Here is a 25053-nt window from a genome sequence, read left to right on the forward strand (position 1 = left end):
AACGACCTCTGATTTTACAATAGACATGAATAATTTCAGCATTATTTTTTCAGGACAGATTGCAGAGTGCTCAGCACTTTACAGCCCCAAGAATAGTAGCAAGACGATAGAGTAAATAAGACACCCATTAATATTGTTTTGTTTTATTCATTAGTCCTATTCCTGGTAGCAGATGTCTGGGCGTAGATTTCATGAGAAAAACATGAAGCAGCTTCACTGAGCTGGCATTTTATTCTGCAGATATCTATCTCATATCAAACCAGCATGCGTGAAAACGGAGGTGTCAGACTGCATAACGTGAGCGTCTAGCTCAGCACCTCCTATGTAGATGTATAGATACGCTATATCTCAGTCTTTGTGTCGGAGGAGGGTATATAATGGGTGCAGGAACATCTCATTTTTGCTGCGTCTGCTGCTCCTGTCGAGTGCAGACTGTGAGAGTCAGCTTAGAATAAAGCTTCAATAAAGCTGCCCAGCCTTTAAGGTTATAGTTTGTGTTGCCGGTGGCAGTTAGGAGTAGTTTTTGCTTAATTTCATTGGTTGAAAAAAAGACACTTTACGTCAGAAAACAGAAACTCTCGTGCTGTCTCCCTTTGTCAGTCTTCCAGCGTTCTCTGTACCAAGGTTTCTCACTGTAGATCAAACAGAGAGGATTAGAGCGTGAATTGGGAGCAGGAATAATGATGAATATATTAATCATGCAAAATCAGAGAGCGTGTGTCATGTGTATGGTCACCGTGGAGATGGGATTTATGAGAGCTTAAGCTGCTCCGCTGGCATAATCCGTTATGCAACTTCTCAATCCTTTTGAAAAAAAAAAAAAAAGGAATGGTAAAGGATGAGCAGACGATTACCCGCCGCAGGTCTGCATGTTTGTCTTTTACCATCTGTGTTTACATGAAGCTCTCGTCTTTATACTTCTTGTTTATTATTCACGTGGAAGCCATTATTGGGATGAGTGATGTTTCTGTCCTGCTGTGTCAGGTCGGGGACATCGTCGTGGTGCGGGAGGACGAGACTTTTCCATGTGACCTCATCCTGCTCTCCTCCAGCCGCCATGATGGCACGTGCTATGTCACCACCACCAGCCTGGACGGGGAGTCCAGTCACAAGGTGCCCAACTGCTGCAAGATTTTGATTATATGTATTTAAACTTGATTTTAAAAGTATTTGATCTCCAAACAGAAAAGCTTTGTGATTTATTTGGTCTTTAACCCTTTGAACCCTGAACAGTTTCAGAGCTTTTTTTGCCACATTTTATTCACTGTGACCTCATTTTTTTACTGCAAAACATGTATTGTGTGCAGTATAAGAGCGTTATAATGGCATAAATTATTAAAAAGGGGAACAAGGCAAATTTAAGATAATTTATATAAAAAAAATATGGGGAGAAATACTTGAATCCATATATACAAAAAAAATACCATAGGCCCACAATAGTTATTGTAAATGCTTAATAAACAGTTCGAGCTTCTTAAATGTGAGAGTTTGATGCTCTTCATTGTCAAACAGCGTGTAATAATCAACTGAATACCTTTGATTTAAGACTGTTTAAGACATTTGAAGATGTCATGTAAGGCTGAAAATAACTGTCATGCATTTTTCACTATTTTCCAGAAAGAAAATAATCAGCCCGTTAATCAATAATTACAATAACTGTTAGGTGCAGCCCTATACTAATCATCAACACATGAACTCAGACACACAAACGCATAATGATTTCAGTGACACACCTTCACACATGGCATTTCACATTTTCCCTGCTCTGATGTTCATTGATGTCATTCACATGACCGCACACATGGCACACACACACATATGTCCCACAGTGTAGGGTAGAATACTCCACCCTCCCTCCTCATACATGCCCCCAGGGTGACCCCCTGACGCGCTCTCCATCCCAGCATGCCGTCCTCTGCTGACTCTGGGAGCGGTCTATAACGGCTCATCTCTCCGGTTCGCCCAGTCATTTAGAAAATCTGCAGGAAGCCAGACTGAGGAGTCAAATGAACCTTGCTCTCATTAGAGGCTGCAGGTGACATTTTCCTCTTGTCTTCTTCTTCTCCCCCCCCCCTCCACCTCGCCACCTTTCTATCTCAGACCTATTATGCTGTACCAGATACCATGGCCTTTAGAATGGAGCAGGAGGTGGATTCGCTACATGCCACTATTGAATGTGAACAACCACAGCCTGACCTCTACAAGTGAGTGTATCACACGCTCACTGATACATCTTTGTACACATATTATTATCATCCACAACCTCTCAGAGGTAGTTCGTCCCTCATTACTGTTCTTGATTTTATTTTGCTGTGACTTTTCTGCAGATTTGTGGGACGCATCAATATTTACAAGGACAAAGAAGAGCCTGTGGCGAGGTGAGTGTGCTTTTTTAATTCTTCTTTTTGTAAATAATCACATGTAAAAATGTAATTGTGTTGCTGAAATTAAGATATTTAATGATTCATTTTTGCAGACCGCTCGGGGCTGAGAATTTGCTCCTTAGAGGAGCCACATTGAAGAACACACAACATATTTATGGTAGTTACATTTTTCTTGAACATTTAAGGTCATTTTGAAGAAAGGCTGATGTCATTATTGTCTAAATAACTGAGTGTTTTCTCTCCCCTCAGCTGTTGCAGTCTACACTGGTATGGAGACTAAGATGGCGCTAAATTACCAGTCCAAATCTCAGAAGCGCTCAGCTGTAGAAAAGTATGAATAACGTCCCCTCTTTTAAAATGTATTATTTTGATTTATAGTGGGATTGGTCCATTTCCTGTTTCCTCTTCCTGAGCTCCACTCTATCTCTGTTTGCAGGTCGATGAATGCCTTTCTGATAGTTTATCTGTGCATCCTGATCAGTAAAGCGGTGATCAACACGGTTCTGAAATACGCTTGGCAGTGGTCTCCGGACCGAGACGAGCCCTGGTACAACCACCGGACCGAGAACGAGCGCCAGCGCCACGTGGTTTGTACATCAACCTCCAACTTAAAGATTTATGTTGTTATTTTTCAATCTGGAGCCTATTTTCACAAGTTTTTCACTTGAATTGACTAATGGGAGCAAGAATTCTTGAAACTGGTCCAGTATTGAAGAAAGTGCTGCAGTTGGCAGCTGCAACACAGGCTGCAATGAAATCCTCAGGGGAAATTAATTTATATACAAATATTATAATCAGCCATAAATCAGTTGATATTTTGCAACTACTGCTAGCTAATTGAGTGATGACTTTCTGCAGTTCTCCTGCCATGCTTACTGTAATGTAATGATGCCAGGTCATCACAGTAACCCCAGATAACAACTTTACCTCCACTCACACTCTTGGAAAAGCATTTTTCTTTAGCACAATGTGATTTGGTAAAAGATTTCTTCTCCTCTTTGGCTGGCAGTTATCTTTACCGGTCAAAATACAAGTGTACGGACCGAAGTGTTAAGATTCAACTTGTAGCAGACAAGTAGCCACAACTTCAGCCTCTCTGTATCGGACAAATGTAGTCTATGAAAGCTCTTTCCATAATGTTGGCAGACACTTATAATAACTATCTGAGCCGACAATATCTGGCAATGGTAAAAACAAGCATTTTTAGTGGACGCACATTGATGGGGCGAAAAGGTTAATTTCCCCAGCCTAGCTGCCAGCTGCAGCAGTCTTGTTAAAAACTGGTCCAGTTTCAAGAACGTTGTCCCTATCGGTCACTGAGACACAAAAACATTGGAAAATAGAATTCAGGTTGAAAACTACAAACATTACCCTTTAAACACACAGTTGTGACACCTAGTCTGAATCTAACTTCTCTAAAACGTCTTATCTGTTGTCTTTCTTGGTCCTTCTTACTTCAGGTAATCCGAGCATTCACAGACTTCCTGGCCTTCATGGTCTTATTTAATTACATCATCCCAGTGTCCATGTACGTGACGGTGGAGATGCAGAAATTCCTGGGCTCCTATTTCATCACCTGGGACGAGGAAATGTTCGACGAGGAGCTGGGAGAAGGTGCTCAGGTTAACACCTCTGACCTGAACGAAGAGCTGGGACAGGTACACACACACACACACACACACACACACACACACACACACATCTGCATACAGTATCAAAATGAATCAACTTGCAGACGTGCCCTTACCCTACCCTTCTCTCTTCCCTCCCTCCCAGGTGGAGTATGTGTTTACTGATAAGACAGGCACTCTCACTGAGAACAACATGGAGTTTATTGAATGCTGTGTCGATGGGAACGTCTACATCCCACATGCCATCTGCAACGGCCAAATCCTCAGCGCTGCCTCCAGTATAGACATGATTGACTCCTCACCTGGCGGATACCGGAGAGTAAGTGTTTGTCAAAGTAATCAGGCTTCTAAATCCAGCCTGAATAGACTCTTGGCTGTGCAAAGTCTGCTACCGTATAGAGAATGAGACAAAAGTAAAGAAAACTCTTAATATATTTTAGCTGAAATTGGGAGTGAGATTAACTAACATGTTATGTTTTCAGAGAGGAGGAGCATTAAAGTAATTATCTCTGATTTTCATATAAACAAATGTCTGTTTTGCTGATAAACTCTTTAGGGAAACATTCCGTATATTCAGTTCATGAAACTTTTTCTCTTTATAACCCATAAGTGTTTGCTGTGTCTTACATGGGGGGAAAAAGTCCTCTGGTGTACTGAAAAGTGATGAGGCTTGCACTTCTGGCAGTGGCAACAGTGATTTGTTTAGATTTAATAGAAGAAAAATGGTGTAGTCAGCATGAGCAGCAGAAGCCACCACAGATGACCAGAGAGAGAGAAGAGCAATCCCTGCCAAAACTTAAAGTGCAGAAAACTTTAGAAAAAATGTTTTTTCTATTGATGTGCAGCTTTATTGCTACGTAATTCTGGCAAATGTAGTATGAAATACCACAGTGATGCATAAATAGCACCAAACATGTCCACATAAGGGCAATGAATGTCTGGATTATTATTATTATTAGTATTATTATTTTTACACTTTCTTTAGTAGATTTTAATTTTCATAAATCTGTCAATATACAAACATGCAGATGACAAATAAATGATCAAATAAAATAGATTAGAAAATAAATGTATAAAATGTAAATAAATTCACAAAATTATTTTTTTTAAATGTAGAATTTTTTTTTTTAATATTTTAATATTCATTTCAATAACAACTAAATTTGTAAAGAAAAAAAAAGGTACTTAGGATTATACTGTATGGCTTTGTGTCTGTAGGAACACGAGGATCTGTTTTTCCGGGCGCTGTGTCTGTGTCACACGGTGCAGGTGAAGGAGGAGGAGACGGTGGACGGCATCAAGAGGGGAATCCACCAGGGTCGGCCCACCTCCTTCTACATCTCCTCCTCACCGGATGAGGTGGCTTTGGTGGAGGGAATGAAAAGGTAAACACACTAAAAAACCCAATTTGCTAAATGACTTTGCAGTCCTTAAGCGTTAGGGCAGTGTCTCTTTTTGTCGTGTCGGCTCAGCACTCTATCAAATTGGATGTGAAATACAAAAAGTTCAGATTTTCAACTTTATTTGAAGGTGTTTACACTGACATTAAGTCAACACTTTAAGAGCTGGAGCTTTTTATATTTGAAGTCCCCCGAATATAGCAGACCGGGATAAATCAGACTTTAAATCCCCCTTCCAGACCAGTTTTAAAGTGTATAAAAATGGATCATGCCCACACCAACACAGACCCTTACTTTGTTTTTGACACAGCGCTATTTTGGGTCTTCACGTGGCCTTAGACACATGTCAGACACATGGGCCAAAATGCCAAATCACAGTTTGGTGCTCTAACATATTGCTTTCCCAGATGTGAAGTACTGTAGTAAGTGTGTGTGAACTCTGCTCATGTTACTCTAAATGCGTCAGAACACCTTTTCAACAAGTGATTAATACTGCATACTGTATATGGTCAGTTTCTGTAAGTGCTGGTCATTTATGGCAAAAATGACATCACGATTAATTTAGGCAATATTGAGGTAACAACAGTTCAACACAATTACTCACCGACTTTGGAAACACCCTGCATTTATTAAACCATTAAAAAAAAGTATTTTATACTGAGAAGAGAAAAAAAACTAATATTATAAAAATATATAGATATATAATTTAGATAAATAATGGAAAAATAATACATTTAAATAAATTAAATTCAAAATAAATACAAGTAACTGTGTTGGAATATTTGTGAAAATGTATATATAACATATATTTAATATATAAAAATGATTAATAAAAAAGAACAATATAAATGAAACAAATAATATATACATATATTATTATATATATATACATCTATATTATTATATATATTGTGTATATATATATATATATATATTATATAGTATGTGTGTGTGTGTGTGTGTGTGTGTGTGTGTGTGTGTGTGTGTGCGCGTGTGTGCGTGTGTGTGTGTACCTGTCCCAGCTGTGTGTGTAGTTTAGATAAATAATGGGAATAATAATCAATTGTAATATTAATAATTGTAATATTAGTAAAAATGTAAAAACATATTCAATATATAAAAATTGTGAATAGAAAATAAATGTGTTATAATGAATTAGATCAAATATATTATAGTGCACACAACCTACTGAAAACATATTAACATATATTCAACATTTTGATAAACTATATTCAACATATTCCAGTCAATAACTCAGTGAAAATGAAAGTGTTTATTTATCTTATCCAAAATCATAAATAAAATACATAGCCTTTAATTGGTCAGCAAGCCCTGTAAGTGAGTTATCCTGCATAAAGCAAATGGATCAGACTTAAATGAATCCTTTTCTCTCTCCTCTTCCCTCTCATCGCCAGGCTGGGTTACACCTATCTGAGACTGAAAGACAACTACATGGAGATCCTCAACAAAGACGATGAGATTGAAAGGTTAGTCTGTTGAAGGCCTGTTGTGGTCACGCCACGGGAGATAAAACAGGAGTAATTCAGTTGATGGAGCTGTGGTCATACATCAGCTGCCCGGAGAGAGAGCCCTCTCAGATTGTGTTACATGTTCAACAGAGAGGTTACAAAAAAGCCACAACCACAGAAGAGTGGGCAGGGCGGAGGGTTGTTTTTAGAAAGTGCTCGATCAGATCAAAATGCTCCGACTGATCTGGAAGAATGAAAGGCAGCAAGATTCCATTAGAGAGTGGTTTTGTGGAAAGTGTCAAATGTTTTGATCTGTAGGAAGTGCTCATGTAACCACCCTCTCCCTCCATCACTCTCTGCAGTGGCCTGTCAATAGTGAGCTATTTTAAGGAAACAGGGGAGCTGGAGAGGGAGGGGGGTGCATCCATCAGATGTGAAGACTTTGCAGGGAATGGAAAGGCAAAAGGTTCTTGTTCAACACTTGCTGTTTAACTTTATGTTTTTGATATTTCTTTTTTTTTTTTTTTTTTTTTAAGTCAGCACATTACAAACAGACAGAGGCTGGGTACTTTTGTTAAAGAAGTCCTTGGTCCACTTAGTATAAAGATCAATGTGCAAGAGAACTGAATTGGTGAAGTGGATTAGTTTTACTGAATTTGCAAGACTTTGGCAAACCCCACCATAGAAGGGGAGGTAAAGAAAGACAACCCCCTTTATGAAAAGACTGTCTCTCCTTTCAGGTTTGAGCTGCTCCACGTGCTGAACTTTGACTCTGTCAGAAGAAGAATGAGCGTCATAGTCAAGTCAAGCTCAGGTAACATGTTCTGTACTCTGTGCTGTTTTAATACGATTTATAAACACTTGATCAGACACTAGATCTACTAGACTACTTGTTCTTGCAGTTTGTTTAAAACGTTTGTCTGTGTGTTTGTTGGATCTCAGGAGAATACCTGCTGTTTTGTAAGGGCGCAGACTCGTCCATTTTTCCTCGGGTCGTGTCTGGGAAGGTGGAGCAGGTGAAAGCTCGGGTGGAGCAGAATGCTGTGGTAAGTGTGAAGTTGGACCAGTACTGATTGTGAGAATAGAGCTATTCTTCTCTACCGTGGGGTTAGGGTTTTGGGCTTGCCTCAGCCTTGTTTCTAAACAATCCTGGAGATTATTCTTATGCTGCATGACTTCATATTTATTTTGTAATCCAGGCAGTGGCAAGTCCAAACAAACTTTTATCTAGAATAATAATTTAACCCTCCTGTTATGTTGCGGGTGAAATCGACCCATTTCAAAGTTTAAAAATCCCCCCAAAATAAGAAAGTTAAAAGTATTTTTTTATAAAAAATAAAAAAATGTAAAAAAATAAAAATAAAAAATCAATGTCAGGTCTTTCCAATGTACATAAAAAAGGTTTAACTTGCTTTTTTTTTTTTTTATGAAAAATGAGTGAATTATCTTCATTGAACCATGATCTGTGAGAGGTAAAGAACACCATTGCACTAAATACTGATTTGAATGGTTAGTAATGGAGTTAATGATTAAATAGAAACAATGTTTATTGGGATTTTTTAGTTTCTGACACTTAAACATGCTAATTAAACATGCCCCGGGTCAAATTGACCCATAACCATTATTGCTGTTCCTGAGAAACAAACATGACAGTAGGGTTAGAAATAGAGCTTTAACCTTTAAACCTGTCCCTCAATTGCTCTGATCTTTATGTTCATGGATGGAGGAATGCCTACATCCGCTATTCTTTTGTCCTCAATTCATCAGTTCAGCTTAAATACAGTAGTTAATTTGTCGAAGAACTTCTTTGCTTGTATTCTTCATTTGTGCAAAAGTTGTTGTGCAGAAGTTTCCCTAATTGCCTGCAGGTCTAGTTCATTTTTGTACTTAGCTTGATGAACATTTTAAAAGCATCCCAACAGCAGATCAATATTTTTCCCAAGCAATTTTTTATTTCATATCGTGTTCCATAAGCATCAATATATTGCTGGATTTCCAATTTTTCATTTCCTCAAATCCCCACTAGAAACTCAAATCCAAAAAGCTGGAACATGCAAACAAAAACAGAACACATCAAATTCAGAATTCATAGTGTATATTTTTTGTAACTTATGTAACTGATAAGCATGCAATACATTTTTATTTCATGGTTAATGTGTTGGTATTATGATGACCCTCTATCTCTCTTCTGCTCTGAAACACAGGAGGGGCTGCGGACTCTGTGCGTCGCTTACCGAAGGTTGTCCGAGTCTGAATACCAGGAGGCGTGTCATCACCTGAACGAAGCCAAACTGGCCCTGCAGGACAGGGAGCAGAGGCTGGCGCAGGCCTATGACATCATTGAGAGGGACTTTGTGCTTTTGGGCGCTACGGCAGTGGAGGACAGGTTGGTCACCGTGGAAAAAGAGAGAGGAAGAGAGAGGAGGGGGGATGGGGGGACAGGAAAGATTTAAAAACAGTGCAGCAGCAGGGGGACAGGCAGGAAGATTAATGAGTCATAAAGCCGTCTTCAAAGTATTGTAATGACTCATGGGAGCAAAAAAGATTCAGTCTGCGCTCTGATAGGTGACTCACTGCTGTGCCTTTTGTTTCCTTTTTCCAGTGTATTTTCTGCTCTGTTAGAATATGAAATGTTTGAGCGAGACTTCTGTACAGTTTTCCCTAACGGATCGATCAGCTGCCTGACAGATTGACTTCCTGGTAGATAAACTGGCGATGGGCGGGGACAGGGGGTAGTCATGCATTGATAAGTTATCACTAGGTGGTAATTGATTGATTGAAGTTTTGATGGATGCTTTAACCCACACCACTGGAGGCTGAAGCACTTATCGACTTATTGACGTGCAGGCTCCAGGAGAAAGCTGCGGACACCATTGAGTCACTGCACAAAGCCGGGATGAAAGTTTGGGTCCTGACGGGGGACAAGATGGAGACGGCAGCGGCTACCTGCTACGCCAGCAAGCTGTTCCGTCGCAGCACCCAGATCCTGGAGCTGACCAAGAAACGCACAGAGGAGCAGAGTCTGCATGATGTTTTGTTTGAACTGAACAGGACGGTTCTCAGACAACGCTCAATTTCTGGGTATGAAATAATATATATGTATTTATATATACAGTGCTGATAATTTCATGATTAATCATGTAATTTATACAACATCAGAAAATAGTTCAAGATGACAGCCATAAATGTCTCATTTTGTCCAACCTGCAGTCCAAAACCCAAAGATGTTCCACTTATTGAAATGTTACACCAAAAAATCAGCAAATCATCTCATTTAAAGAACTGGAACTTTCACATTTTACACAACATTTGAGAAATTACTTAAGACAATTAATAGTTTATCAAAAGGGTTGCTGATTCATTTTCATGACAATTTAGTCTTTTTTTTTTGTCCAAAGTTTTTTTATCAACTTTTTAGATTATACAAAATACAGCTTTTCATACAGTTAGATACATTTAGATGAAATTCCATCCCACAAGTATCCCCAGCCTATTACACCATTGAGTCATACAATTTGATTAATTAGATTATTGAAATTATTGTTTTAGCTCTACAATATATACATGCATGACCCACAAATCACATAATCACAGTGTTTTTGCACCTCTGGTTAGATCAGTACAATATCGAGACAGCAGACTGAGCTGTAACTGTCTGTGGGAAAATCCTAGTTGATCGGTCTGTGATATTTTGTCCCAGGTTGTCAGTAGACTGCCTCGACTTCGGGCTGATCATCGACGGAGCCACTCTGTCTGCGGTGCTGAAGCCCAACCAGGAGGGGGCCGGTTCAGGCAACTACAGAGAGATCTTCCTGGACATCTGTCGCAACTGTAGCGCTGTGCTGTGCTGTCGCATGGCACCGCTGCAGAAAGCACAGGTGAGAGAGCTGCACTTCACTCTACAGATATACTCAAGGAGCAATCCAAACAGTTGTCAAGTGACAAGCAGTCGGGGTGACTGAAGCTGGCTTCTGTTTCTGCAGATTGTGAAGCTAATAAAAGCCTCCAAGGAGCACCCCATAACGCTCGCCATCGGCGATGGGGCCAACGATGTCAGCATGATCCTGGAAGCACATGTGGGAATCGGTGAGTTAAGTGACCCATTTGCTAAATCATCCATTGCTCTATGAGGGATGATGTTTCTGTTGCAGCCCAAGTTGATTTCTAAAGCTTACTGATATTGGTATTTGAGAGAAAAACAAATCTAGTGTAGACGTTTGGGTCAATATATGTTTTTTTTTTTTTTTTTTTAAACAAATGCATTATGTAACAAACATTTGATCAGCTGTGACATGTACGGAGGCTGGATGCTTAACATGTCTCAGTAGACTTTCATTATCAAAGATCATAACAACAGTTAATTGAATGTTTTAACCAAAAATAAATTATAATCATTATAATAAGAAAAGTCCTCCAAAAATTTTTAAAAACAGAAAGAGAATAACCTATTAAAAACATATATAAATATATTAAACCTGATTTGAAAAATCATCACATAAACCCCAAAAATTCACCCAATAAAACATGTATCCACTCGATTTATTTTTGCATCTGCCAACAAATTCTGTGATCCAATGTATAATGCAAAATCATTAATATAGGATGAACGTCTTGAGATGTACAATACACATAATGCAAGCAAAGCAACAACATTAAAGTGGAAAAGGACAAAAAACACAGACATAGTAAAGAAATACAAGTTTTAAATGGCCAAATGGAGCCAAATACAGGTTTTTTTTAATGTTGCTGAAACATGTACAATTCATCTCATAACAGGAGACCAAACATAGGATAACCAACATATTTATTTTTTTCTTTTATTTTTTTTAAGGCATCATGGGTAAAGAGGGCCGACAGGCGGCGAGGAACAGTGACTACGCCATCCCGAAGTTCAAACACCTAAAAAAGATGCTGCTCGTCCACGGCCACTACTATTACATCCGAATAGCTGAACTAGTTCAGTACTTCTTCTACAAGGTACAAGACGGATGCCTGCTGCACTCCACTGGCTCACACGTTTTAATCACTTTATCGTAATTCCCAGTGAAACACTGAGTTACAAAGAAGCAGATTCTGCAGCTACTCTGACAGATTACTGGATTCATGAATCCCTGGTGCAACATTTTCTCCTGGATTCATGGCTACGATGATCAGTGTGGGCGGCTTCCACAGCAAGCAGTGCCCTGCCAACTGATTCATTTTTTCCTTTTGGCAGGCCAGCTCTTTGCGGCCCACTCACTGAGCTTATAGCTCACAATCTCTGCATAAACAGAAATGTGTAGATAGTAGCATTTTTAGATTCTTCAAATCTCTTCATGTGTACTTGTCACAAGCTTATCACTTCCTCTATGTGTTTTTTCTTAAATCTTCCAGAATGTGTGCTTCATCTTCCCTCAGTTCCTGTACCAGTTCTTCTGCGGGTTCTCCCAGCAGGTAAGTACGCTATACCGAGTTAGCTCCAGTCTGCAAGCACACAGTGTAGTATGTAGATTCTCATTACATTTCCTCACAGTAGCTGTGTTTACATTCACATATTTTTATGCACATTTTGAATTAATACATTAATAGCTGAATGGAAATAACAACATTTGATAAAACCTCCTTAATTGTTAAAAAAATATATATGTGCAAAAGCAGCGCATAGCAAGTTTTTCCTTATATTTTCCCTTTAAGGTTGCCTTTCAGTTCCAGGTATCTGATGCGGTCTGTATTGTTTTTGTCCCTCTGCAGCCACTGTACGACACAGCCTATTTGACGTTGTACAACATCAGCTTCACCTCACTCCCCATCCTCCTCTACAGCCTGGTGGAGCAGCATCTCACCATGGAGACACTCAAGAGGGACCCCTCCTTGTACAGGTCGGCACAGTTCTGCTGAAAACAATGTTATTTGTGTCTTTTCTGTGACTTTTATGATGGAATGAGCATAATTCTCTTAAAACTCTCTTAAATTTCTCCTATTTTTCTGTTCAGAGAAAAAAAAAAGTAAACAGATGAACCAAACGTTCTTAACTTTAGTGCGGCGAATGATGAATCCCACTTGGTCATAATTATCTATTAGCATAGATAACCTCCACTAAACACTGTATAAGGGCAGGTGTTGTGCTGTGTGCAAATCCCTTGGCACATGCTCAAGAATTGGAGAGATGCTGCCAAAAAAAGGCTGTAAATCAACACACTTTAATAAATTTAAACAAAGTAAACCTGATTTTCTAGATCGTCAGTACTGGCATTACATTCATTCATTATCCTTAACCGCTGATCTGAACATTGGGGTGAGGGGCAGGGTACGCCCTGGACAGGTTGCCAGACTAACACAGGGCTGACACAAAGAGACAGACACCCATTCACACTCTCATTCACTCCTATGGGCAATTTAGAGTCACCAATTAAACCTAAACTGCATGTTTTTGGACTGTGGAAGCCGGAGAGAACCCACTGACACAGGGAGAACATGTAATATACATATATTGCATATAATAACATAATAATCTATTCATATAATATTTTAATTTTATCATATAATTTATTATACACAGTCCCCCATAAAGTTAGACTAAAATATTTTTTTCCTCTGTCCATGAAATGATTGTGACAATGTGATTTATTCTTGACAGATTAAGTGTATATCTTCTCAAAACTTTTCCAATCAATGTTTTTCAAACATATCACAATGAAAATTAAACCACAATTAACAGAGGATTGTGTCAGAAAACTAAATAATTCCAACTTCATCGGTGACCGTGTATTATAATAATGTTGTTTTCTTATATTGCAAAGAGAGCTCCAGACAACTTGTAAAACTTTCTCTGACCTAAGTGAAGACCAAAAAATAAGAATTCCAGAAATCAACGGGTACGAACAAAAGAAGAACAAATCGTGGTTATACATAAAATATTAGAAAATTTGTTCAGCCTAATATTTGTTGATTTTGCTCAACTGTTTTTTAATATACTTTTTATTGGCATTAAATAAAAAATGAAGGCGACCAAAATAAATTATCAAATATGCTGCAGTGCACTGCCATAATCTAATGGAAAAAAAACCCGCAATATATTAAACAACAAAATATATTAAATGTACAAAAATAAAAAAAAATTAAAAAAATTAGACTGACATAAGTATGATACACAGAAAAGGAACAGTGAAAAGTATAAAACATGTAGGAGCAATCTTTCTTTACCACCTCATCATAGGTGTGTAGAAATAAAGTATATAGTTAGTATATAGTTAACTCATCTTTCCTAGCGTGACATGAATAAATCTAATTTATAATTAACATATGCTGTGATCTTGTCCATTCTAATGTCTATACGTGCACTTAAGGTTGGCCTCTCCTGCAATAACCATTTCCTTGTAATGGCCTTTTTATCTGCTACAAGCAATATATAATACATATTTGTCTCTTCTCATCCGTCCTTGAGGCAAAAGGCAAAATAATTTACACTAAAGGAGCAAATAAAGAAACTGTTTCTTTTTTTCTGCCCGTCTTTCTCAGGGACATAGCGAAGAACTCCCTCCTCCGTTGGCCCGTCTTCCTGTACTGGACGTGCCTCGGTGTGTTTGACGCTGTTATCTTCTTCTTCGGTGCCTACTTCCTGTTCGACAACACCACCTTCACCAGCAACGGCCAGGTGAGCCTCTGTCTCTGTGTCGGCAGCGGCAGGAGGCGGGGATTTGTCTTTTAGCTCTTTTTAGTGAAACGAGTAGGAACAGAACAGTTTGTGGGGCGTTCGATGTGTCCTTCAGGGAAATTAAAAAGAGAATAATGGACAAAAAAAAGTTAGTGCTTCCTTTAAGAACACTCATCCATCTCCATTGGATTTTCATGAAAGAAGTGTTACAGGATGTCATGTTTTTGTAGCTGTGGATCTGTAACAGTAAGGTTTCTGTCCCAGGCCCCCAAACAGCAACATTGGATCTCCATTCATATCGACAACGCAATAGCATCTTTCTCTGTATTGTTAATTTGTATCATGTCAACTGTTTTCTATTGCCTTTGGTCCTGTTTTTTAAGTTGAAACATCCTGAAATTCATTTTGTCCTGATTCCTTTCTCTTTTCTTCCCCCTCCTTCTCTCTGCTTCCTCTCTCTTTATTTTGCTCCTCCTCTCCTTCTCCTCCTCCTTCTACCTCTCCTTCTCCTTTTTCTTCCTCCTCAGCTTATGACCACCAACACACAGATGGTAAGCCTGTCTCCCTCCCTGTCAGCTCTCTCTGTCTTTCACGCTTTTTTAGTTCCTGTCGTACCGTTTAAGCTTTCAGTTTGGCCGTTTCATCCAGTTTCATCCCCTCTCACTTCACATCATCCATGCACTTTTCATTTGAATGTGTAGTTTTCTGCTGCTCCATTATTCCCCTAATCTCTATAAAGCCCTGAATCCTACACAGTACCTGATCTTAACAACTCCACTGACATAGTAGAAACCTTAGACGCTCCCCCACATTATCCTTGTGTTTCCTTGTGGTAGATATTAGAGTAATGCTAGTATGTACTATAGATTAAGATCCAACATCTGTTTGTTGTTCTGTTTAATGTGTTCGTGCATCTGTGTGTGTATTTGTATGTCCATGTATTTGTGGTAGCAGTTCTGGGGTTGGGTGGTTTTTAATATCACTGCTGCAGCATCCAGGGGTTAGCTGGACTCTATCCATCTAATATAAATAAAGCAGATTTAAAAAGGAAATTCTCTCCATAAATTAAGGGATTAATGAGTGAAGTCGCTCTAGGAAAGATAGGTGCACTGGTACCAACAACCAGCTGTGGTTATTACATAAATTCCCTGCTTTTCTTTGTCTTGATCTCTCTCTCCCTCCACCCTCCTCCCTCTTTCATTCCCTCCCTCTCAACTCTCATTCCATCAGCTCACTTCTGATGTCTGCTTAAAGCTTTCTAGGATTTCAGCAGGTAGAAAAATTTGCAAAGACAGTTTATTTGCCCTGACGATAAAAAAAGAAAGAAAGTCCCAGAGAATATTGTTTTCCAAACAGATCAGCACAAAATTAGTCACTCCTTTGTGTGCTAGTGCTGCTTTATTATGGCAAAATTTTCACTTTTATTTCTCAATACTGAGATCACGATTATTTAACATGATTGATCATTGATATGGGGAAAAATCCTGCATTTATTTAACTAAAAAACTACAGTAAAACCCAATGACTGTTCTTGAACTTTATATATAATCCAACTGAAAAACAAATCAAATAAATGTAATAAGTCAATAATATAACGATAATACATAAACATAAATGTGATAGACTATGCTGTATTTCCAAAACCTATATAAAACAAATAAAAATATATAATATATAAAAATAATAAATAAAAATAAAAATAGATCAAAATATTTATGATAAACCATCGTGTAATGTTCGTGTAACGTGCAGTTCCAAAACCTACTAAAATGTATTCAATATATTAGCATAATAAATAAAAATAAAATAGACCAAAATAAATTATCAAATATGCTGCAGTACACTGCCACAATCTAATAAAAAACACTAAAAGTATATTAAATGTATAAAAATAAAATTAAAATTAGACCAAATTAAATGATCAAATATGTTGAAGTGCACTTCCACAACCTACTGAAAACTCCTAAACATATAGTCAACATTATGGTAAAGTATATTAGCTATTATTACTATATTGTAGTAACAAAAAGTAAAAATGTGTAAATGTGCAACGCTGGAAAGGAAAGATGCACACTAAATATATTTTTTACATAATCATTGGAAGCCAAAATTTGAATAGAAATAAAAAAATGTATTTGAACCAGCCCAGCCCTAATATATTGGCTGTTAAACTGTAGATGTTCACTAATCCATGGATGCAGGCTGATGGAGGTGTGGGATCGATGTTGCCGCTAACACTTTTATTCCTCTCTTTCCTTGCAGATGTTTGGGAATTGGACCTTCGGGACTCTCGTCTTTACTGTGCTGGTGTTCACCGTTACACTCAAGGTGTGTGAGCATATGTCTTCAGAAATTAAATCAACAAGAACTGAAACACACATGTATACTGCATTGCATAATCCTTCCATTGAAATGAGCCCATTGGCATTGCACGTGGGCCCGATCGTGTGTGTGGAAAAGCTTGCGGGGCACTTGTTAACTAGCATGTTACATAAATGATCGACTACACAAGCCGCCCAGTTTGCACAACAGTAAACCCTGAAGGCAAAGACATTGACTTCATTGACTGGTTGAGTGTTTACTATGTTTATATTCTGTTTGTTTCAGCTTGCCTTGGACACACACCACTGGACGTGGATCAATCACTTTGTCATCTGGGGGTCTCTACTTTTCTACGTCATTTTCTCTCTTCTCTGGGGAGGCATCATTTGGTATAATATGCTTTGCTTTTTTTAAAGGGATGTTTCATCCCAAAATCGAAAATACACATTTTCCACTGTAGTGCTATAGATAGACTTCTCTCAAATATAAAGGAACAAGATTACACCCTGCTTTTGGTGCTCAAAGTGCCAAATAAAAAAAAAAATAGAAAGGTTCAACAGCATGTGTCTCTTTTTGAGATCATGACCTGTACTCATGATAATACACAGACCCTGTTGTGAGCAGGAATCTATTTTCTTTATACCATAGTTCCTATTTTCTGGAAAGAGACATTAACATTGGTGGACTCAGAGAGAAAAAAAAGTGTGTCTTTTTTTTTTTTTTTTTTTTGGGTGAACTGTCCCTTTAAACATGTTTATTCTTTATGTAGATTGGAACATTTCTGAAACCCTTTTTCTGTCACTTCTGCTCCTGCTCAGGCCCTTCCTGAACTACCAGAGGATGTACTACGTGTTCATGCAGATGCTGTCTAGCGGCCCGGCCTGGCTCAGCATCATCCTGCTCATTACGGTCAGCTTGCTGCCAGATGTCATCAAGAAGGTCCTCTGCAGGGCCATGTGTCCCACAGCCACCGAACGTGCACAGGTAGGATCTTGGCACTGAAGCTTTAAATTGTCTTGTTCCCAGCTTAGGGTTTTTTTTAGGTTATTTTCTGTAGTGACTTCTTGCTTTGCTAAAAACATTAACCAATTAATGCTTTTCCCATTTAAATATATTTAAAAAAATGTGTCTTTAAGCAGGAACATATCAAACCTGATATAGTGAGTAGAATCCTCTAGCTGATACTTAATATTTTGACTGTAAGGAAACCATATGAGCAAGCAGCAAATCTATTCCACTCAATTAATCATCCAGGAAGACCATTAGGATCCTTAATAGCTTTGAGCAACAGCATGATTTAGAGTGACTTTCTGTTCCCCATGGCTAAGCCTCACCTTCCCGTGAAGCAAGCTTCACCATGAAAGAAAAAATGAATGACAGATTTCTCCCTGCTGTGCTCTTTCTTCTCTTTTCTCTCTTCTCTCTGCACCCCGATGGACCACCATAATTCACGCCAACCTCCACCGTTCCTTTCCCTTTCCCTCTTTTTCTTTTCATTCACCTGCCTTCTCCTCCTTCCTCTTCTTTTCTTTCCCTCCCTCATCATTACCGTCTCCTCTCTTGTTTTTCCCCCCACTGCTCCTGTGTGCCTGTGACTCTGCACCCTGCACTCTGCACTCGCTCGCCCTTTCGGGGTAACTGCAGTCCTCTCGCCCGTGCCTTACTGTGGAGCCGTCCACCATCTTCATGCTTTCTCAGTCCTCCAGCAGAATGAGTTTCTGATTGGCCCAGAGAGACGAGAGAGGAGCAGAAGAGGAGGTGACTCTCTCTTTTAAGCCCTCGTCTCTGTATGCATGGTGGCATGTCCCAGTTTAAACCACTTATCACTGTCTCAACACCTTGCTCCATGTTAAACTAATTCAATGTGAAACTAACCATTAGGGGGCTATTTATGACACAGTGTTTGCTTTGTAAGCCAGGTTACAATTTTACATTTACTTCTTCTAAACATGTTTCCTGCCATTTCTCAAGTCATCTTTTCCATTATGTATTTCATGTGTTTTGTGTTCCCTTTTATATCTATGTTGTGGTATATATTTTTGAAAAGATTTTTGTTTTTTGTGTGACCATGGTCTTAGTGAGACACCGATAAGGGTTACTGTTGGATCTGCAGAATTTCTTCCATTTAAAACATCAGTTTGATAGTTCTTATTTATTCTAGAGCTTAAAAGAATAGTTAATAATCAGTCCATCAGTTGCCAAAAAAACTATTTTGATAAATTATACATTTTAACCATCAACCCTTGTGCCTTAGTTTGCATGCATTAAAACAGCCAAAATTATACAAATAAAATAGGAAAAAAACCACATATGTCCCTAGTGAGGCACAAAATATAAGTATTTTTAACGTCTTTTTTCCTATGTTATATGATTAAAAATTGAATATTTGGGGGGGGGGGGGGGGGGGGGGTTGGACTTTGATTAGATAAAACAAATATATTCTACACATATATAAAAAATAAAATAGAATAATTAAATTATATAAACAGAAAAACTGAAGTGCAGTTGACATTTTATACAAAAAAAGCTACCCAGTTAAACCATTCCACATCATATATTAGCTATCAGATAGCCTGATTTTGATTCCACAAATGTTTTTCTTTTCTAATCCCAGAAGTCAGGGTCAGCGATGTGAGTGTCATAGCTGTACTCAAAGACCGCCTTGTCAAATTTGTAGTGTGAAGAGACAGACAATGCTCCTATGCAAAATTTGCTACATGTTATTGGTTTAAGCTAACCAACCACAACAATGCTTTTGTGTGCATTTCCTTCTTCTGAAGCTGCATGATTGAGTACAAATGTGTAATTTCTCAGTTTGGCAGTGGTCACAGTTTCCCACACACAAAATCAAACATAACCTGATTAAAAGGGGTCGCTTTGGAGCTGCATTTCGGTTATACGTGTGGAACCGCTGCTGGTTTTAATCTAATCTAGATACAGGCTTAATGTATACACTAATTTGCCAGTTTATTAGGTACACCTAGTAACAAGCGCAGTACTAAACAGCAGTCCTAAGGATTTATCTTTAGTTTTAACTAGGTGTGCCTCATAAACTGAGTATATCTGGGTCCAGGTTCCATCATCACCTCCTTTCCTCTAACGTCATCCACAGAAGGTAAGGACAGCGGGGCCCCTGGAGGGTTGTGTGGCTCCTGGCTCTACTGGTGGAGGGGGAAGCAATGAGAGGAACCCGCTCCAACCTGATAGGACCAGTGAGGGAGACAGTGGAGAAAAAGCTGCTAGGACCTATGACTCCATGATGTCACACAGCCACAGCACCCCTCTCAGCAAACCCTAGAGCACCCACCCCCCATAGGTGGGCTAGGGTCACTATGGTAACAGCACACAGAGGGCGTTGCCGGTGGGGAGTCGGGTTCTTAATGCTGCCTCCACAATGCTTCCTGCTGCTCTGCACTGCATGGGGCATGCTGCCGTGCTATGGCTCGGGCTGAGGGGGGAAGGGCCGATATAACCGCATCACACGAGAAATTTCTTTCCGTCAAACCTACTTTCAGGAATCACAATCTCCAATTAACTGTGCAGTGCTGGTTGCAAAGCGTGCTGGGCTTCTCACTGCATGTGGGTTGAGAATTAACTTGATGTGGGGAACAGCTAAATGAAACATTTTATCCTCTCTTTATTAGACCCGGGCTAATAAAGCGTAGCTCGCTTGTCGTGGCTCGTTTTTGGTCCTGACCTGTGGTTTAAGAGATGTGAAAGTAAGCTAGACGAGCTCAAACTGAACGTTCTGGGTCAGAGTGAGTTTAGGTGTGAAATCTGAGATGACTGTGAGGTTTTTAGAGGTTTATACAGACTTTGTTTACATTTAGTTAGTGCTGGGGCTCATATTGTATTAGACATGGTCACCTGTAGGTTACCTAATCCAGAACTGTAATCACAGATGAAATTGATCCGAAAAAATCCAGGTGGTATCTGAAAAGTGCCCTTTTTTTAATCAAGGATACTGATGACATCTGGTGTTGGAAGTTGTAATAGCAAGTGTAATTTAAGTCTTCATTTCATAAGCATGCTTAATCCAACAAAACTATTAATCATAATGGGTGTTATCAGAGGGTTTTCAGTCAGTTAGTTCTGTCAAATATCCACACTAAAAGGATTTATTTTTTCTCTGACTTGTTCAGTAAATTTGATCCAACGATCATTAAAGGGGAAATATTCTGCCCCAGGTTCATACTAGTATTTGGGGTTTCTGCTAGATCATGTTTACATGCTTAAATGCTCTAAAACACTTTATTTTTCTCATAAAGTGTGTCTGAATATACCTTTATTTACCCTCTGCTTTTAGCATGTCTCTGTAAAGCCCTGCTCCGTTCCTGAAAAAGGACAGTCTGCTCCAAATAGTCAGCATTTCTGAGTCTCCTGAATCTTAGCTCTCGGTGTCTCTGTTGGTCATTGCAGCTGGGGAAATAACTGTAACAGAGTAAAGCTGCACTTTTTATAGCTGGGAAATCACCAATCACAGCTCCAAAAACCAAATTGAACAGCAGGAATGTGATCTGAAACTGGGGAAAAAATGACAACATCATCAACAAAGATTGCAGGTTTGCTTGATGTTGCACGTAGAAGTGTATGTAATGTAAACAGTGCAGTAATATGTCTACAGCAGATGACAATATATAGAAATCAGTCACGAGCTGACGTCAGCTGGAGTCGATAGTAGAAAAAACGTTTATAAATAGCACATTCTAAACATTGAGTGCATTGATTTACTGCTTTTTAAAAAACTTTGGCCATGTTTAATGTGAACATTCGACACTGTAACATTATATATGACAAGAAAGAAAAATCATAATGGGTCCCCTTTAATCATTGAAACTAAACTTTTCAATATGTATTAACCTATTAACCTTTCTGAATATAACCCTGCTGTTGGATCTTGTGCATCAAACTGTCTTACATCTGTTCTAATCCCTGTGATTTGATTTGCATGGTGCGATTATTTTTATTTCTTTTCCTGCGTCTGTGTTTTTGGATTTTCTTGTGACGACGCGTCCTCCGTTTCTCCGTAGGATCATGAGAAGCTGCTGCGGGGTGGCGTGGCTGAGCTGACTCCACTGTCCTCTCGTCAGTCCTGCAAAGGCACAAGCACGGACTCCTCTCACCTCCACCTCGGCGCTGCGGAGGCACTGTCGCTCCGCAGGTCTGATCCCCTTCCTCAGAAACTGCTGGTTCACTTGGCAGAAGGTGGAGGGGCAGACTTGTGCTCTCTCAGCCCCTACATGCTCCGTCTCTCAGGGGCAGGATTTGCCTACTACGCTCCAGGGCCGGAGACCTCGGTGTGAACACAAACACAGGCTCTGGAACTACGTGTATGTGGATCTCTGGGGGGGGCTCACATAAAAAGTACATCAGATCTGAGTCTCAAGGATCAAAGGATTTATAGAGCAAAATACAGACAAACATGTTCACACAAATCCACCTCCATGCTGAGTTCACCATGTGCATTTTCTGGGCTACACCTGAGTGAACAACCCTTTAGATTTCACAGCCCTGACGCCTCATCGTCATACTTTGGTGACATTTTTTTCAGTGTAGTCCCTGTCTCAGTCTCATCAAGGTTCCTACTCAAACTCTTGCTTGAAAAAGTCTAAGAACAAAAAGGGGAACCATGTGTGAAGGTGCACTGTTTTCATGCACTATCAAACTGTTTCAACATGTCAACAGCCAGGCCTTTTTGTATTCCTAGTCCTCATTTTCAGTCTCACATTCTTGCCTGTTTCTCCATTTTTATGTCCTTTTTGCTTCTTTATTTGAAAAAAAACATTTATGTACATTATGTGGTCTGGCCAAGTAAGGGGCAGCCGTCAAGCTCAGCCCTTTAGGTGTGCGTGTGTGTGCATGTGCGCGAGTGTATGCATGAATAATTTGCCTGTTACTGTATGTTTGTATGTGACACACCTTTGCCTTACAGGTAGCCACACAGCAGCAGGCTTGGAGCCAAAGGAGAAAGGTGTATAAAAAAAAAAGAAAAAAAAAGAAGAAAACAAAAAGAAAAGTGGTGTATTACAAAGCCTTACACACACACACACCCATCAGCTAAAGGAGATAAGCGGGGGAAATCTGAAGAGGGATGTGCAGTATTCTAGCCACCCTGCCTTAATTCATAGATTTTTAGTGGATTATATTTCTAGGTCAGTTTAAACATGTTTGTGAGTGGACAGGGAGGTTCAGAGGGCATACATGTCTGGTACAGTGTGTCTGTTATTCCTCTTCACGATCGTGTGGACTTTTTGTTTTTTTCTTACCTGCCAGTGTAGCATGTCGGATCTCTGCTGCATGCTGATCTGCTCTCTTCTCAGTTCTTCCTTATTCTGCTTCGTCCTCCAGACATCATTCATCATGAACCATATCAGGACACCTTTTCTTTCTCCCCTACAATGAGCACACTGTACCCACTCCTGCCCCCATGTGGCCATGAAGGGTAACAGCAGCAGCAGTAGCCTGAGACTCATGTCTTTATTTATGGATGTCCTGAATGACTTGCTATTCCTCACTGTTGAATTGTGCTTGTGTGTTTGCTGCCATGCTCCGTGTTATGCAAAATGTTTATGTAAGAATGTCATGTTTGTCATTTTAAGGTTTTTTTTCTCTCTGTGTTGCATTTATCCATGAGTTTTTCTGTATTGTTATAAAATTATTGATGGCGGTCACTGTTGATGTATGGATGTAACTTAAAAAAAAACTTTTGATATATATATATATATATTGTAGTGAGAAGAGGTGTTATATTAGTCTGTCGTAAGTCGGAGGGAGACTTGAATCGGCGATGTCACAATCAAATCAAAAGAATGTTGAACTGATTTGTCCATCATGTCCTCCAGCTGAAGATTGTAGCTCATTATGGATGAACGTCTTTTCTACATCTCTAACATCCGAAGTCCTCTTTGTCCAAAGCATATCTGTCGTGTTGCACAGCAAGTGACTGACTCGGGAAGTCATGAATGTCAGATTCTGAAGCATTTTTGTATGTTTATACAGTTTATTTTCATACACATCACCATCTGCCAACATGTATAGATTTAATAACAGGTGTTTGGTATTTTTTTACCGGGACACAGATGATATATCAGTTGGGTTGGAGGTCTGGATTTCTTTAAGTTTTCACTCAAAAAAAAAGCCTCCACAACTCGGAGGCTCAACGTCCTGACCTCAGTAGATTAAAAGAAGGGCATTGGTGCTTGTAATGCAGTGTCCCACCTCACTGTGCTGTTGCCATACTGTATCCAGACATATTCTACATGTCACATACCAATCCTACCACAATAATGCTATAAAGGTCTATTTTACTTTAATAATATAACAGGGGAAGTCTTTGGAGTCATCTTCACACACAGTTTTTCACGACTACTTGTCATTTTTGTGTTGTCCATTGTGAATATTTCTTTTGCTACTTTTGTATCCCAGAGAGAAGACTATATTTTAACTCTGTTAGAATGTTTGTTCAAGTTTGTAACCAAAATTAGAGCAACATATACATTATATGATTCATTAGAGATTTACCAATAGGTCTACACACTGCACTTTGTTCTACAACAGATCAGTTTTTCCCCTAAAACAAGGTCTATTGTCTGTCGACTGGGGTTTATAAGTGTTCACTCTTCCTCACAAGTTATTTTTCTAAGAAGAATGTAGTGGGTGAGAAAAAAAAAGTGACCAAATAACTTGACTAGGAACGGACTGTCTGTAGCCTCTGTCTCAAATGGGTTTTTCGCACCAGCCTTCTACTGCTGATCAGAATGTCAAACTGCTTTTTCTAAGTCCATCAGCAGGACAGCAGCTGCTCATACTGTCACTCCTGAGCTTGGCAAAGGTCTGAAATGTCAACTTCTGTGCTCTGAGGAGCGCGCCTCATATCATACCTTCAGTACTGCACTGTTTGTATTACTAAACAGGTTTTGAGAATTTACTTTTCTTTTGGATAAAGATTTTAAAAGTTCACCTGTTGACTTTTTGCCAGCCTGTCTGTAGCAAATGAGGGCAAAGCACTGTATTGTCATTCTGCTTGTAATAAAGAAAGATTGAAAACACCTGTCTGTGTTAATGTTACATTTTTCCGCCAGTTTTGTACACCACAAGATATTTATTTATATAGCATATTTCAACAGCAAGACAATTCAAATGCTTTACATAGAACAATAAAAGCACCTAGACGAAATGCAAAACATTCTGAAGAACCAGAACAATAAAAATAAA

At 39.2% G+C, this 25053-nt stretch overlaps 1 protein-coding gene across 1 annotated transcript in view; it reads left to right on the forward strand.

The window, feature by feature from the left end:
- LOC131978988 (phospholipid-transporting ATPase IH-like) overlaps positions 1–24887 on the forward strand; it is a 39738-nt gene extending 14851 nt beyond the window's left edge. Inside the window, exons 6-30 of the mRNA XM_059342844.1 lie at positions 985–1113; positions 2101–2204; positions 2328–2378; positions 2477–2541; positions 2634–2715; positions 2821–2971; positions 3845–4042; positions 4161–4334; positions 5234–5400; positions 6831–6902; positions 7625–7698; positions 7827–7930; positions 9089–9270; positions 9732–9965; positions 10585–10762; positions 10868–10970; positions 11716–11861; positions 12258–12317; positions 12615–12742; positions 14382–14517; positions 15045–15068; positions 16780–16845; positions 17125–17228; positions 17658–17823; positions 21870–24887. Coding sequence (XP_059198827.1) covers positions 985–1113; positions 2101–2204; positions 2328–2378; positions 2477–2541; positions 2634–2715; positions 2821–2971; positions 3845–4042; positions 4161–4334; positions 5234–5400; positions 6831–6902; positions 7625–7698; positions 7827–7930; positions 9089–9270; positions 9732–9965; positions 10585–10762; positions 10868–10970; positions 11716–11861; positions 12258–12317; positions 12615–12742; positions 14382–14517; positions 15045–15068; positions 16780–16845; positions 17125–17228; positions 17658–17823; positions 21870–22142 — 3171 coding nt within the window. The 3' untranslated portion in view covers positions 22143–24887. The remainder of the gene's footprint in view (positions 1–984; positions 1114–2100; positions 2205–2327; positions 2379–2476; positions 2542–2633; positions 2716–2820; positions 2972–3844; positions 4043–4160; positions 4335–5233; positions 5401–6830; positions 6903–7624; positions 7699–7826; positions 7931–9088; positions 9271–9731; positions 9966–10584; positions 10763–10867; positions 10971–11715; positions 11862–12257; positions 12318–12614; positions 12743–14381; positions 14518–15044; positions 15069–16779; positions 16846–17124; positions 17229–17657; positions 17824–21869) is intronic.
- Positions 24888–25053: the final 166 nt, after the last annotated feature.

The sequence above is a fragment of the Centropristis striata genome, chromosome 10 (genome assembly GCF_030273125.1).
Source record: "Centropristis striata isolate RG_2023a ecotype Rhode Island chromosome 10, C.striata_1.0, whole genome shotgun sequence".
Taxonomy (NCBI): domain Eukaryota; kingdom Metazoa; phylum Chordata; class Actinopteri; order Perciformes; family Serranidae; genus Centropristis; species Centropristis striata.